Source organism: Artibeus jamaicensis, unplaced genomic scaffold (genome assembly GCF_021234435.1).
Source record: "Artibeus jamaicensis isolate MK-2021 breed Jamaican fruit bat unplaced genomic scaffold, CSHL_Jam_final contig_497, whole genome shotgun sequence".
NCBI classification, from domain to species: Eukaryota; Metazoa; Chordata; class Mammalia; order Chiroptera; family Phyllostomidae; genus Artibeus; species Artibeus jamaicensis.
Genome location: NW_026521863.1, coordinates 6,346,277 through 6,360,799, shown reverse-complemented (window position 1 = coordinate 6,360,799; position 14,523 = coordinate 6,346,277). Strand labels below are relative to the sequence as shown.

Sequence of the window (14,523 nt, the reverse complement as noted above, 5' to 3'; positions counted from 1 at the left end):
ACTGCCATTGCTCCCTCTCTGACCCCACCCCCACATACAGACAGCATCACAAACCAGCGACCTAAGTTGCCCCGTCCTGGTAAACAACTAAGGCTCCGCTTTTCATACTTAATGGGCACGAACAGACCAAAAATGGCTCAAGAACAACTCAGAGCCCCAGAGCCGATAAATCTAAGTGATGAAGAAATAGCCAAACTTTCAGATGCACAGTTTAAAACACTGGTGATCAGGATGCTCACAGAACTGGTTGATTTTAGTCACAAATTAGAGAAACATATGAAAGCTAAACTAATTGAAATGAATGGTAATGCACAGGAAACCAACAGTAATGGAAAGGAAATTGGGACTCACATCAAGGGAGTAGACCAGAAGGAAGGAAAAAATGACCAAACAGAAAAGAATGAAGAAACAAGAATTCAGAAAAATGAGGAGAGGCTCAGGAACCTCCAGGACATCTTTAAACGTTCCAACATTCGAATTATAGGGGTACCAGAAGGGGAAGAGGAACCGTCACGAGTGGAAACCCTATTTGGACAAATAATAAAAGAACTTCCCCATTCTGGCAAAGGAAATAGACTTCCAGGAAATCCAGGAAGCTCAGAGAGTCCCAAAGAAGTTGGACCCAAGAAGGAACACACCAAGGCACATCATCATTACATTAGCCAAGATTAAAATGAAGGAGAGAATCCTAGAAGCAGCAAGAGCTAAGGGGACAGTCACCTACAAAGGAGTTCCCATCAGACTGTCCGCTGATTTCTCAAAAGAGACCTTACATGCTCTATCCAGCAAAGCTTTCATTTAGAATGGAAGGGCAGATAAAGTGCTTCTCAGATAAGATCAAATTCAAGGAGTTCATCATCATCAAGCTTTTATTCTATGAAATGTCAAAGGGACTTACCTAAGAAAAAGAAGATAAAAAAAAAAAGATGAACAGTGAAAGGACAGCAAACTCACAGTTAGTAACAACCACACCTAAAACAAAAGCAAATTAAGACAGCTAAATCAGGAGTGAACATAGAAATGAAGATCACGTGGAGGATTAGCAACAGGGGAGTGAGAGAAGGAGAAGGGGGGAGAAGGTACAGAAAATAAGTAGCACAGACAGTAGATAGAAAATAGATAGGGGGAGGGTAAGAATAGTAGGGGAAATACAGAATCTAAAGAACTTGAGACACGTGTTCATGAACCAAAGAGGGGGAATGGTGGGAGAGGGGTGTGCAGGGTGGAGGAGAAAAGAGGGGGGGAATAGAACAAATGTAATGGCATAATCAATAAAAAATGTTTAAAAAAATAAAAAAATAAAATGTTTTATTTATCTTTACTGTTTTAAATTTCTATTGATTCTGAATTTATTTATTTATTTTTAGAGAGGGGAAGGGAGGGAGAGAAACATCATTGTGTTGTTGCCTCTCATGTGCCCCCTACTGGGGATGTGGCCTGCAACCCAGGCATGTGCCTTAATTGGGAATTGAACCAGCGACCCTTTGGTTCTCAGGCCAGTGCTCAGTCCACTGAGCCACAGGAGCTAGGGCCCTATTGATTTCTTTCAACATCCCTACTGTGTTCAGTTGTTCTGTGACTCCTACTGAAGTGAGTAATGCTTTCTGGAAATCACAAATAGTCTTTCTGACCCCTGACAACAGGTCGGCAGTGGCAGTGACCCCTGGTCAGCCTGGAGTGCCTCCAAACCTGGAAACTGGGACAGCACGGATGGCTGGGGGGCCAAGCCGGAGGGGACGGCAGCTCCGAGAAGCACTGCCAATAACTGGGACAGCGCCTTCGGTCACCCCCAGGCCTACCCGGGACCAGGTGAGGAAGGGGCTCGGCCGGGGCCGCCCTCAGCATGACTAGGGCTCCCGAGGTACAGCGGGTTCTGCTCTCGGAACTGCTCTCAGGCTCCCGTCACTCGCAGCAGCCCTGCACCGCGCCTGCCGTGGGTCGTCGTTACCTCCCCCGGAGTCGGTGTCGGTCTGGCCGGCTCACAAGGGCAAACGCTGGCAGAGGCCGGGTTCGCAAAGCAACACTTTAAAATCTCGGCGATTAACACACATTTATTTGCTTTTAACTCTTGGGCTAAAAAATGTGTGTACAGATCAAAAACAGTTTATCACCCACCAGTTTATGATCTCTGACTTAACTGTTTCATCTTTTTCTTAGCTACCTGTCTAACTCCCGTGCTATTAATGGAAATACTGAGGCAGAAAAGGGATTTCTAGAAGGGGAAACGATTCAGAAATTGAGGAAGGGCATTTATGTCCTGAAATGAAGTAGCGAAGGTCATCACTTTTAGGATGCACATTGTGCTGGAGTCGAATGTCCTCCCTGGCGAGGGACTTGCCTGCAGGGACCATGAAGGGCACGGAGCCGGCTCCGAGCTCCCTCTGCAAGGGGCTGGCCTGTCGGCAGACCCTGGAGTCACAGGCTACGTGGATGTGGGGAGGCCAGACCGTTGCCCTTCCTTCGTTCTGTAAGGATGTGGCGCAAAAGCCTTGGGCCAGATCCTTCAGCTACTTCTTTTCCTTTTTGTTTTGACATTTGTCTCTCGTGGTGGCATTCAGGGCAGAGATTGGGGGCCATTTCCTGTCACATGGCAAAAGGACGCATCAGACCATAGAGTGGGGGACAGGCCCAGACTGCGGACAAGGAGGGAGGCAGGAAAGCTGGCAGCCATACCTACTGCCACGATTCCACCTATCAGGCTGCCGGTGCTGCTCTGCGACTCCTTGTCTCTCGTTTTCCCTTTCCCCTTCCCCTCCGACCCTGTCCTGTTTCTCTCCATCTGTCCCCTCCTTGCCCTTCTCTCCCCTTTATTATTGTGAACATCAAACAGTTCCTTCTCAGAACTTTCTCCTCATACCTTTTGACCTCCCCAGTCCAGGTATTTGATCTGCTTATTTGCAAGTTTGCAAAGCTGGATTTATCAGCATATAGGCCCCTGGAAGGCCTTCCCTTGGGTCCTGTGCAGCGTTTTTGCGGCCTGCATTCGTGTGAAATTGCTTGGATGGACAGTCCTCTTTCAGCCGTTTCTGCTTTGTCTTTTGCACTAGAAGGCAGAGTCTGCAATTCAGCCTTAAGCTGCCCGCAGAGCCTGCCCTCCTCCTGTCTGCTACACTCCGAGGCACATCCCTTCCTCCTGTTCAGTTCTCCCACCCAGTCCATACTTAAGATCAGAAGATTAAGTCGTTCCCTTTGTATTTTGTTTTTCTTCACTGACCGTGTTCTGCGCCCACCCCCAGCCACTGGTGACGATGACGACTGGGACGAAGACTGGGACGACCCCAAGTCATCCTCTCCCTACTTCAAGGACTCAGAGGCGGCCGAAGCAGGAGGCGTTCAGCGTGGAAACAGTCGTCCTGGTGCCTCGTCCATGAAGCTGCCGCTCAACAAGTAGGTTCAGGGGCGTCGGGAGGCGGGGGCTCTGTGCGGGAGTGGACGGGAGGTACGAAGAGGCTTTTTCTCTTCTCCGTGATTTACGAAGATTTGCATTCTGCTCACTTTTACTTGGATCTTGGCTTGGAGGCTTATTACAGTTTTTTATTTTTTTCATTTTAAAGGAAACACTTGTTCTATTTAATGATCTGCAGACACTATTTTAGCTTTATCAACTCCATGACGTATTAAGGTTTCATTGCTGATGTCACAGGAAAATGGAAAGTAGTAACTGTTTTCAATGTTTTACTAGTGTGTATCGCTTGCCGTATTGCCAGGCCTTGTGCAAAGCGGCTGGCGTGCACTCTCATGTGACCCTCCGGCCCCTTTGCAGTACATACGGTCTCTGTTTCATATGTGGGGGAAACTGAGGCCCAGGGAGGTTAAGTAACTGCCCCGCCTCACACAGGGGTAAGTGACCCGGTCAGGGTTCCAGCCCAGGCCCTCCGTCTCCTGAGCTGTGTGCTCTAAACTGCGCTTTGTGTGTTTAAGACTTGGTTTCCACCTGGATTTCTTTGAATTAAAAAGAGACCGTTTTGAGCAGCACTTGTGGAGGTGCTGCTTCCCAGGAGAGCAGGTGGTCAGTGTGGACGGAGCGCACAGCCTTCCCCGGGGGCAGTGCCGGGCGGGGGCAGTGCCGGGTGGGGGCAGTGCCGCGTGAGTGCGGTTCACACCGGTGGGGCCTGACGGGAGGTGGCCCGTGCCCTGCAGGAGGCTCCTCTTACAGCAGTTACGTTCACAGCGGTTTGACTTTCTAAAGTTACTGATACTTTTTCTCAGTGTTCCAAGCCCATGATTCAAAGCAGATACCAAGGAATGTTAATCTGTGTCTGGAAAAAAATTGTAAACATAACATTTGCTGTGCACAGGGTCTGGCACTGATACACCCTTTTTAGTGCAAAATCCTTTATTGCAAAATCATAAGCATGCAGTTCTGCACACCATATGACACGTTAGGTGAAACTTTGCCGTTAAAACTATGAGTGGTTGCAGCCATGTCCCTGCCCTCCCCGCCACCATGCTCAGGCCGGCCTGGCTTCTGCCGGACCCTGTGTGTCTGGGTCTTGGGCTCTGGGTCTAGACCTGCAGCCGTGCACATGTGTTCACGAAGTCCTGCAAGTCCCCTTGGTGTGTTTAAGTAGCATCAGTGGTTGTCATCTTTCAGCTACCCACTTTTCCTACCTCTCTGTCTAGTTTCTCCCATTATTGTGTATTTTTATGCTCAGTTGCTTGTATGGTAAAAAAGTAGTCATTCATTATTGACAGTATCCTGTTCCTTAGAGTCAAATTTGAAGTTTCCAGTATGGTCAGTAGTGATGTGCATAACTCTCTGTTTAAATAAACCTGAATACAGAGTATACTTAAAACCCGTTAAAATAGAATGTATCTCTTCGTCCTTGTTCGAAAGTGAGGAGGCAGAGACTGAGTCACATGACTGGCCAAGTTTCCGTGGCTGGAAAGTGAGGTGGTGGCAGGTATCCAGACCTGGGCTCCACCTCTTGTGCTCCCGCCCCACCGCTCGCTGCGGCCCTCTCGTGTGCTGTGGGGTCTGGAGGAAGTTGGACGACCTGTTTGAACCTCAGTTTCCTCCTCTCCCAAATGAGGGGGTTGGCTTTAAGAATTTTCTGCTCTAAAATTTCATTCCAGGTTGAAACGAAATCAAAGCAGTCCTAATTTGCATCTGCACAAATTTCTGCAGCCCAAATTGGCCCTGTCTTCTTTAGAAGTAGCACTTCCGGTGGCTGTGTGTAGGTCCCAGCTTTTCTCCAGTTTCAGAAATTTGCTTTGGATTTAGATTTAGTTTCTGGAAGTAGCCAATTTTATTATGTTTCGGGTCTCTTATGAAGAAGACTGCTTTTCTTTTGTATCTTGTGGACTGTTTTTATTTTTCTTGTGGCAGTTCCATTGGAAAACAGCCCCAGTGCCTGTGAGCACGGCCGTTTCTGCTGGGCAGCTGCGGCCTCCCCAGGGAGCGAGTTGAAAGGCAGCTTAAACTCGGATGCACGGGTGCCGTGGGTGGCGATTGCCTGCACACCTTGTTCCCATTGCCGTGCTCACAGACATCTCTCCTGTGCCCCGGGGGGCGTTTTTCCGGTCTGCCCTTCACTCTTCGTGGGGAGATGAGTGTTTCAGACCCAGTTAAGCAAACAGAGCACCATAAACATCACACCTGGAGTCACACTGCCCTTACCACATAGGACCTACTGAAATGACTGTTGGCCAGTGGACAATCTGATTGCACTAGGTTTCACTTACCACAGTTTCCTAGTTCTGGTCCATCTGAAAGACAGAGCAAGGTTAAAATGTTTGGGTTAAGCAAACGTGGACGAGAGCTGCATAATTCTTTTAAAGAAAGACCAAATGCTCACCAGCCATTTGTCTTCATGATTAGGTTTCCTGGATTTGCAAAGCCTGGGATGGAACAGTATTTGTTGGCTAAGCAACTAGCAAAACCCAAAGAGAAAATCCCTATCATTGTAAGTTTGTTCATTTTTATTTATTTGCTCTGTTTCTAATTAAGCTCTTTTGTGTGCTTTAAAGCTAAGAGGATTATTAGTCATTTGGAAAGCAGTCTTAAACACATTTAATTTGCCAAATAACTGACAGTATGTGTTAGTATTTTGAGAGTACCAAAGATAATTAACATAAAGTAATGCCTGCTCTTTATATTGTTTAGATATTCTCTACCTTTCAGATTTAGTTACTGAACCAACAATACCAGCAGTACATATAGTCTTCTAATCATTTTTCAGCTCTACGTTGTCTTGAAGTATCTTTTAAATGCTGCTCTTCTACCAGCCATATAGTTTGAGCTAATAAACCCAGATTAAATATTTAGGTTTCTTCCTGGCAAAGTGTATGCATGTTATCAGAAAAAAGTGCATTTTCCACAATGTTCTAATAGCCTTTCTTCCAGTAAACCAGCCCTCAGGTCAGAGTAAGGAGCTAGCAAGTGAAAGCTTCGAGTTAAGGACACGTTAAGAGTATCTGTCTTAATAACTTGGTGGTTATGTTTCACCCCAACGCTGATTGCTGGTAGACTTCCTGTCTAAGCTGGGTACAGCCGATATTCCCAGATGAAATTCCAGAAGAGAGGACGGTGGCTGGTTTCTGGCCCTGTGGACTCTGCCCTGTAGCCATAGGTGGGCGAACCCAGAGTGAAATCACCGTGGACTCAGAGGAGGACGAGGGAGCGTCTGGCCTCACTCTGTAGTCCCTGGGTCCCTGGCAACTGGAGAAAACTGCAAGAATGATAGTGGACTTATTTTATTACTTGTTCCTACAACTTTGAAACCTAGAAACCTCCAGAAAGAAGGGATGTGACCAAGATCCCTATTTTTCTTCTTTCCTCAAAGCAAATTTGGGGTAATTGTCTTCTGAGATGTTCCAAGGCAGATATTCTTAATGATGTCACTGGATTAAAATTATTTTAATTTAGTTTTTCTTCAGACTTTTTGGTGAGCACTGAGCATGTGTCATTGCTCTTTTCATTGAATTTAAATCCCCACACAGTTAAGAGCCATGGCCCTGCCCCTCGGATTCTCAGCAGGAGCTTTGTCACAGCGTGGAAGTGGTGGGACAGAACCGAAGGGCCCCAGGATTCAGGTCCCAAGTGTCTAAGGTAGAACTGGGCCGTGTGCCCTGCAGGCAGGCTTGCCTACGTGGGCTTCTTGCCTGGAAAGGTGACCCAGGGAGGCCGTCATGTCTTAGGATACCTGCGAGAAAGCGGAGCCGGTTCTTTGCTCTTAAGGCCCAGCAATTCCCCACCACCGTCACCACTGGTAAAGTGTGACCCCTGGGTGTGGCGCCCTCCTAGGTCAGAATTGCCTCTCTCGTCCCAGTCACAGTGATGAGTCCCCCCGAGGCTCCTCTGAGAGACTCTGCTCTGGCGCTTGAGGACATTTCTGGGTCTGGGCTCTTCCTCCAGGGGCGAGGGGATGGGCAGAGTAGCTCTTTGTCTGAGACCTTCTCTTTGGTCTCATTAAAATTCCCCGGGCCCCAGCCGCCGTCCTGACCTAATAACCTGTGAACTTTCATACCCCAGACCTCCCTTTTCTCTCCCCTCCACCTTTAGAAAGAGTTGGGACTGGGTGTCCAGAAAACGCGAGCGTTGACAGTTTGGTGGCAGCCTGACACCGTTCAGACATCCGAGGGTGATTTTCTATTTCACCAACTCTCGGCCTGTGATAGATGAGAATTTTTTTAGAAGGTAACCCTTTATATGTGTAACTAGGACAGCTGGACTAGAGAGAGAAAGACCGTGTTCCATCCTGCACCCACGGGGCCGCGGGGAGTTGGCCTCTGCTCTGCACGGCCACGTGGCCACGTGGCCAGCGAAGGGCGTGGCCGGCAGTTCTGCAGGACGACCTCGGCAAAACGAGGGTGTTGGGTTGCTTCTCCAGCAAGGGCAGGACTGACCCCCGAAGGACTCTGGGTCTTAAAGAGAATCACTTGATTCCCAATTTGACTCTCATTTGATACATCAGCTTTGCTGACTGTTTCTCCTTGTAACGAAGTTAACGCTCCTCCCTGGCACGTTGCGCAGGTCGGCGATTACGGCCCGATGTGGGTTTACCCTACCTCCACTTTCGACTGTGTGGTGGCGGACCCCAGGAAGGGCTCCAAAATGTACGGGCTGAAGAGCTACATCGAGTACCAGCTGACGCCCACTGTGAGTACCCGAGGCGTCAAACAAGGGTCACGCTTCTGCCACTGATTGCTGGTTACCGGCTACCAGCATTTTTCTCCATTTTCTCTAATCAGCATTGTAACTTTTTCCCCTCTTTCTCTTATTTTGTAGAATACTAATCGAGCTGTAAACCACAGGTATAAGCACTTTGACTGGTTGTACGAACGTCTCCTGGTTAAGTTCGGGTCAGCCATTCCCATCCCTTCCCTTCCAGACAAGCAAGTCACAGGTGAGTGGGCGTGACCCTGGACTTGGGTGCCGAGCACAAGGCTCTGGCGAGCGTTTCCTGGTGGGAATTGTCATGGCATGTTCTGTCCTCTGGAGCAGCCAGACGTGGGGGTTTGGAAATGGTAGCCCGTACAGCTGTATGTGCCGCACGTGTGTCTGGAGGTTGCCCGAGCACCTAACAAGAAGGTCTCGCGAGCTTTCCCATCGGAGGTCTTGGACACAGGTCTCACGTTCTGGCAGCCATTGTGTCGTTACTGCTGCAGCCTTCCCTGTGGGAGGAACGTGTGCGCTTTTTAAATGTGAAACTGGCACCTGAGGAGATGGCAGTGATCCTCACGGTCAGACGTGGGGATGAGAGTCTGTGGCCGGCGGACACGCACACGTGTGTGGTCCAGGTGTGGAGTTTCCATTAGAAGGGGCGAGCGTCAGGGCGCAGCCGCGGGGAGTTGCCCGGTTTTCTACCCAGTTATTTAGTGACTTCGAATTTGGATGTTTTTATTTTCCATCCGTCATTAGCCTCCCTTCTTTCCCATTGAGCTAAGGTGTCGTGTTTCCCCACCAGCCGGACCCCAGGGAACCTGCTCAGTGATCCACGGTGCTGCCAGAGCCCTCTGCAGACACGCGGTCAGAGAGCGGATGTTTCTGTGTCTCTTCTGAGAACTGCCGTTGATTTTTGTTTAATCTCCTAGTGTAGAGCCTGGAGGATCAGGACTCAGGACTCAGGATGTTTTTCTTAGAATAAAAGTTTACAAAGAAGCTGGGCTATACTGAAGACCGGAAATAGTTTTAGGATGTAGCTAGACATTTTTCGGATAGGTGAAACTGGCAGGTACGGAAAGGAAAGGGTTGAAGATGAGTGTGAGTTTTGAAAGGTCTGAGCTAGACAGGCCTCTGAGACAAGTGGACGTCCACCGGCTAACAGAGACCCGGTGAGGGGAAGAGTGGACAGGGTTTGGTCCCCACTCAGTGGGAGCTGAGTCAGTTCAGAGAGGAGCTGACAGTCCTAATCAGCCAGACGGCAGAGCCCGCCTCAGATACTTTCCCTGCCGCAGTGCAGTGTCCCCTCCGAGCCGCCGTCTCAGCTCAGAGACGCGCTGAGTGCGCTCCGGTCGCTGTGCTGAGCTGCTGAGCAGCGGTGGGAGTCTGGTCCGCAGCTTGCTCTGGTCCGTGGTGAGATGCAGACCACTACTCTGGAGTTAGAGTTTGTAACCTTAGGATAAGAAAGGCGTGCTCTTCGAAACTTTCCTTTGTACTTTGTTGTATGTTTTATGTTTCTCTGAGTTTCTTTGAGGAGATGGAAACATTTGTCTTTAAAAAGTTGTTTCGATTTTGATTTTTTCTTAATTTTGAAGTTTCAAGTTGTCACGGCAGAGTGGAGAGTGGGGCCGGGGCGGTGCTGCCTCATGGTGAGCAGACCTTCGCCCTTCCCCGGGCGGCGGCGACTCCCGAGCACCGCTGAGCGGGCACCGCTGAGCTGGAGCCCGTGGGGGGCCGGGCGGGGCGTTGCGGTCTCCTCCCACCCAGGGCGTCACTGTGCCCCGGTTCTGTGCCCAGGTCACATGGTCACGGTCCTTCCCTTTTGTCCTTCTACTGTTTGAAAGTCAGCTTTCTTTTTAAAAATTTAGATTTCTTTCCATGAAAACTTCAGTCTGCCTTTCTCTGTGTTTTCAAATTTCATTTTGTTTCCTGAATGTTATTCTCTCCTTCACAGCTCGACTGGCACAGTTTGTGAGAGTCGAAGTGAGTGGGTTAATGAGTTGTTTTAGGGCTAAGGAGGTTTCTCAGATCACTCAGGTTTTAATACATTGTTTATTCTAAATCAGATAACAAAGCGCCATTTTAAAGCATCATAGAGTCATGGTTCTATTCCCATGTTAAGGTTTGTTTCTTTAAAAAAAAAAAATTCAGGCCTGAAGCCAGGGTTATGTCCTAGAAAAACCAGAAAGCAACAGCCCCTCATCCGAAGAAAGTAGAGCTTTGATTCACTGGCTGGGACGTGTGCCGAGGAAGCGCAGAGCACAGAAGCCACTTTATCTCCCCCTCGTCTTGCTCGCCTCCTGCCCGCGAGGCCACAGATCGTTATTATATAAACTTCCCTCTCACTGAAGTCCCAGAAAACTGAAGGAACGCCGAGTCGATGATGTCACGACACTTCTGTGGACGGCTGATTGGTCCGTGGAAAACTTAGAGCGAACATTTTATGTTGTTGTTCATAGGTTTGTTCTTTGTGAAATAATACGGAATGAATCTGGTTTGACTCCTGGGTGGAAAACTGGTATATTCACTTTCTAGTGAAAAACATAAGTAAGGTTCATTCAAAATGGGGGAACGGAATCCCTCCCCCCACTTTTCTTACATTCTCTGAAACCTGGTGTGGAAGTCTCAGGAAGCACACAATCCTTCTGACGTCATCATTTGGAAATAAACCAGCTGTCAGAAGAATTTCAGGAAGAATCAGCCAGTGAGTAGGTCTTGCTGTAATTCACTTGTTCGCTTGTGACGGGGAATCGGCATATGCAGCTCAGGTCCACGCCCACGTAGTGGGTCTCTTCTGTCCGAGGTGGGGGTGGGGGGAAGGGGTGTCACCTACTCCCAATGGTGGGACTGTTGGTGCACAGCCTAAGCGTGCCCAGTGCTTGACTCTCTGCCCCCAGTGTGTGCAGGACTCGAAACGCTCGCACGCGAGGAGCCAGCCTGGCCCACGAGGCTGCCCCAGTGCCAGGCTTTCCGCTAACGGGTTTGTGGTGCGTGGGTCGGTGACGCTCCTCTCAGAAGGCCCGTGCGTGCTGGTGCTCACGAGTCCTGAGGGCGAGTCCGGGCTGCGTTTTTAAAGTTATTTCCAGCTGCCCTTTTATTCCTGTTTTTGCCTCACTGACCTGGCTGAGACTTCATACGACACCCAATAGAAATGCGGAGAGCAGGCATCTTCGCCTTGTTCCCTGTTTCAGGGAGAAAGCACTGTCTTTCACTGTTATGTAGGATTAGCTTTCAGGTTTTTTGTAAATGCCCTTTTATCAAATGAGGGGACTTCCTTCTATTCCTAATTGGCTGAAAGTTTTCTATGTGAATGGATGCTGAGTTTGTCGGATGTATTTTGTATATCCGTGGAGGTGACTGTGGGATTTTTCTTTATCTGCAGAGTCAGCCTTGCATTCCTGGGATGGACCTCACTCGGTCGCGATGCTCTGCTTGTTTCTATATGCTACTGAGTTCCGTGGGCAGATTCTTGGTTGAGGAATTTTGTGCCTGTGTCACGAGGGTTGTTTGTGCTGTCCGGGCATTGCTGGCCTCGTGAGGAAACTATGGAAGCAGTCCTTTTCTGTTTCTGGGAGAGACTGTGTAGAACGGTATTTCTTCCATAAACGTTTGATGGGATTCACCACTGAGACTGTCTGGGCCTGCAGCCTTCTCTGCAGGAAGGTTGTCGGTGTGAATCTCCTGAATGAATCTAGAGCCACGCACGCTGCCTCCTCTTCCGCGAGCTTTGCTGGTTTGGGCCTTTCTCGGAATTGACCTGTTTCATTGAAGGTGTGGAGGGGAAGCATGTAGAGTTGTTGTCGTGGTAGCCACTCCTTCAGTCCTGGTTTTCGTGTCAGTGTCTCCTCTGTTTTCTTGATTTTGTTGACTTTCTCTCTTTTCTATTTCGTTATTTTTCCTCTTTTATTATCTCTCTATATCTGCTTGCTTTTATTTAATTTGCTCTTTTCCTAGGTTTTTTTTAAAACATGGAAACTGAGATTTCTTTTTTATTAGAGGCATTACATGCTACAAAAAGTGCTGGTTTAACATAAATTTTGATATGTTGAATTTTCCTATTCATTCAATTAAAAACTAGTTTTTAACTTCCCTTGAAATTTCTCGACCCTTGGCTTATTTAAAAAATATGTTTAATTTACAAATATTTGGGTATTTCCCACATATTTTTGTTGTTGTTTGAGAAACAATTTTATTCTGTTATGCTCAGAGAGAAGCATACTCTCTCTGATTTTTTACCCTTTTCAATTTGAGACTTCTTCCTCGCCTGGCATACGGTCTGTCCCGGGGAGTTCCACGCCCGCTGCAGAGACTGGGTTCTGTGGCAGCGGGCGGAGCACTCTGTCTTGTCAGCCGGTCTGGGGGGCGGCAGGGGGGGAGGGCGTGCAGGCTTCCGCGTCCTTGCCAGCGTTCTTCTGTGCTGACAGTTACTGAGAACAGGGAATTGATGTCTTTGACTGTTACCGTCACACTATTTATTTCTCCTTTCCGTTCTGTCCCTTACAAAGTTTGTAATTGTCATACCTTCTGGATACGTGACCCTTTTATCATTACGAAATGTCCCTCCTTTGTTAGAGTCCGTTTAGTGGGATATTGATACAGCTTCTCCGGTTTTCTCATGTGACTGTTCGCGTGGCGTATCTTTTCCCAGCCTTCTACTTTGAACCTGCTGGATCTAAGTTATATCTCTTTTTGTCTGCAGATCATTTTTATCAAGTCTGACAATCTCTTCATTATGATCGGAGTTTTTAGACCATTTATATTTAATGTACTTGTTAGCCCAGATTAGATTTGTATTTGCCATTTTGCTGTTTTTCTCTGTGTGTCTTGTTTGTTCCTGTTTCTCCTTTACTGCCTTTCTTTTATATTAAATACTTTGTTTTTTTTTAAGATTTTATTTATTTATTTTTAGACAGAGGGGAAGGGATGGAGAACAGAGGGGGAGAAACATCAGTGTGTGGTTGCCGCACACGTCCCCGACTAGAGACCTGACCTACATCCCAGGCATGTGCCCGAACTGGGAATCGAACCAGCAAATCTTTGCTTTGCAGTCCAGCTCTCAGTCCACTGAGCCACACCATCCAGGGCCATACAAAATACTTTCTCATGTGTTATTTTAATTCCTCCCATTAAAAAAAAATTTTTGCCCTCACTCAAGGATATGTTTATTGATCTTTAGAGAGAAAGAAAGGAAGGGAAGGAGGGCAGGGCGGGGGGCGAGACATCCGTCAGGTGCCTCCCACACACGCCGCAGCCCAGGGGCGGGCCCTGACCCGGCTCCAGGTTTCTCTCGTTTTCAAAACTAAATTTTTAAGTTATTTTCTTACTGGTTGCCTCAGTGGTTATAATATACATTGTTTTGTAACATCACAGTTCATTTCATACTACTATTAACTTAATTGCAACAAAGTTAATAGGAATTCCCTGAAATACAGTTTGATTCTCTTCTCTGTTATTATCATATATACATCATACATTTTTCATGTTATATATATAATATGTATATATGATGTATGTAAAATGTATGATGTATATATGAAGTATATACATATATTTCATATGTGTGTGTATATAATATACATCTTACATTTTCATATATAAGTATATTAATCCAACAGTGTAGTGTGATCATTACTGCTTTCTACATTCTTAGGTCCTTTAAAGAAGTTAAGCGAATTAAAAAAATAGATCTATACTGGGTGGGGGGGTGGGCTGGGATGGGAGTAAAAGACAGAAAACTGTACTTGAACAACAATTAAAATAAAATTAAAAAAAAGAAAAATAGAGTCTTTTATATTAACCCACATGTTTTTGGTGCTCTTCATTTCTCCGATAGTTTTAGGTAATTTCCTCTTAGCCTGAGATAGCATCCTGTGAGCCTGCAGAACTTCCTTTACTATTTCTTGTGATACAGGTCAGCGCTTAATGAATTCTGTCACTTTGTCTGGCAATGTCTTTATTTTGCCTTTATTTGTGAAGGATGCATTTATTGGGTGCGGAATGCACGGTGACTGTGTCTCCCCACTGCCCGCTGGCCTCCACGGTGTCGGATGACCAATCAGCCTGTTCTGTTGGTCACGCAAACACACACGTGTGCGTTCACCCCACCGCCCATGATGAATTGCTCTTCACTTCCTGTTCTCAAAATTGTCGTTTCGTTTTTGTCTTCCAGCAGTTCGATTGTGCTGTATCTTGGTGTGGATACTTTATATTTATCCTACATGGGGTTTATTGAGCTTCTTGGAAGTGCGAGTTAAAGTTTCCCATCAAATTTGGGAAACTTTTCCACATTATTTCTTTGAATATTTTTCTTCTTTCTCCTCCTTTGGGTTTCCTATCACAAGTGTGTTGGTGTGCTGGATGTTTTCTGAGGCTGTGTTCTTCAGATTAAATAACTTCTGTTGACTGACTTTCGGGTTCAT

The 14,523-nt window shown here is 47.2% G+C and overlaps 1 protein-coding gene across 1 annotated transcript in view; it reads left to right on the top strand.

Annotated features, from left to right (window-relative positions):
• The window catches only part of SNX9 (sorting nexin 9), an 85,847-nt gene that overhangs the window by 50,805 nt on the left and 20,519 nt on the right, over positions 1–14,523 (top strand). Inside the window, exons 5-9 of the mRNA XM_037126207.2 lie at positions 1,644–1,809; positions 3,237–3,387; positions 5,822–5,906; positions 7,976–8,101; positions 8,231–8,348. Coding sequence (XP_036982102.2) covers positions 1,644–1,809; positions 3,237–3,387; positions 5,822–5,906; positions 7,976–8,101; positions 8,231–8,348 — 646 coding nt within the window. The remainder of the gene's footprint in view (positions 1–1,643; positions 1,810–3,236; positions 3,388–5,821; positions 5,907–7,975; positions 8,102–8,230; positions 8,349–14,523) is intronic.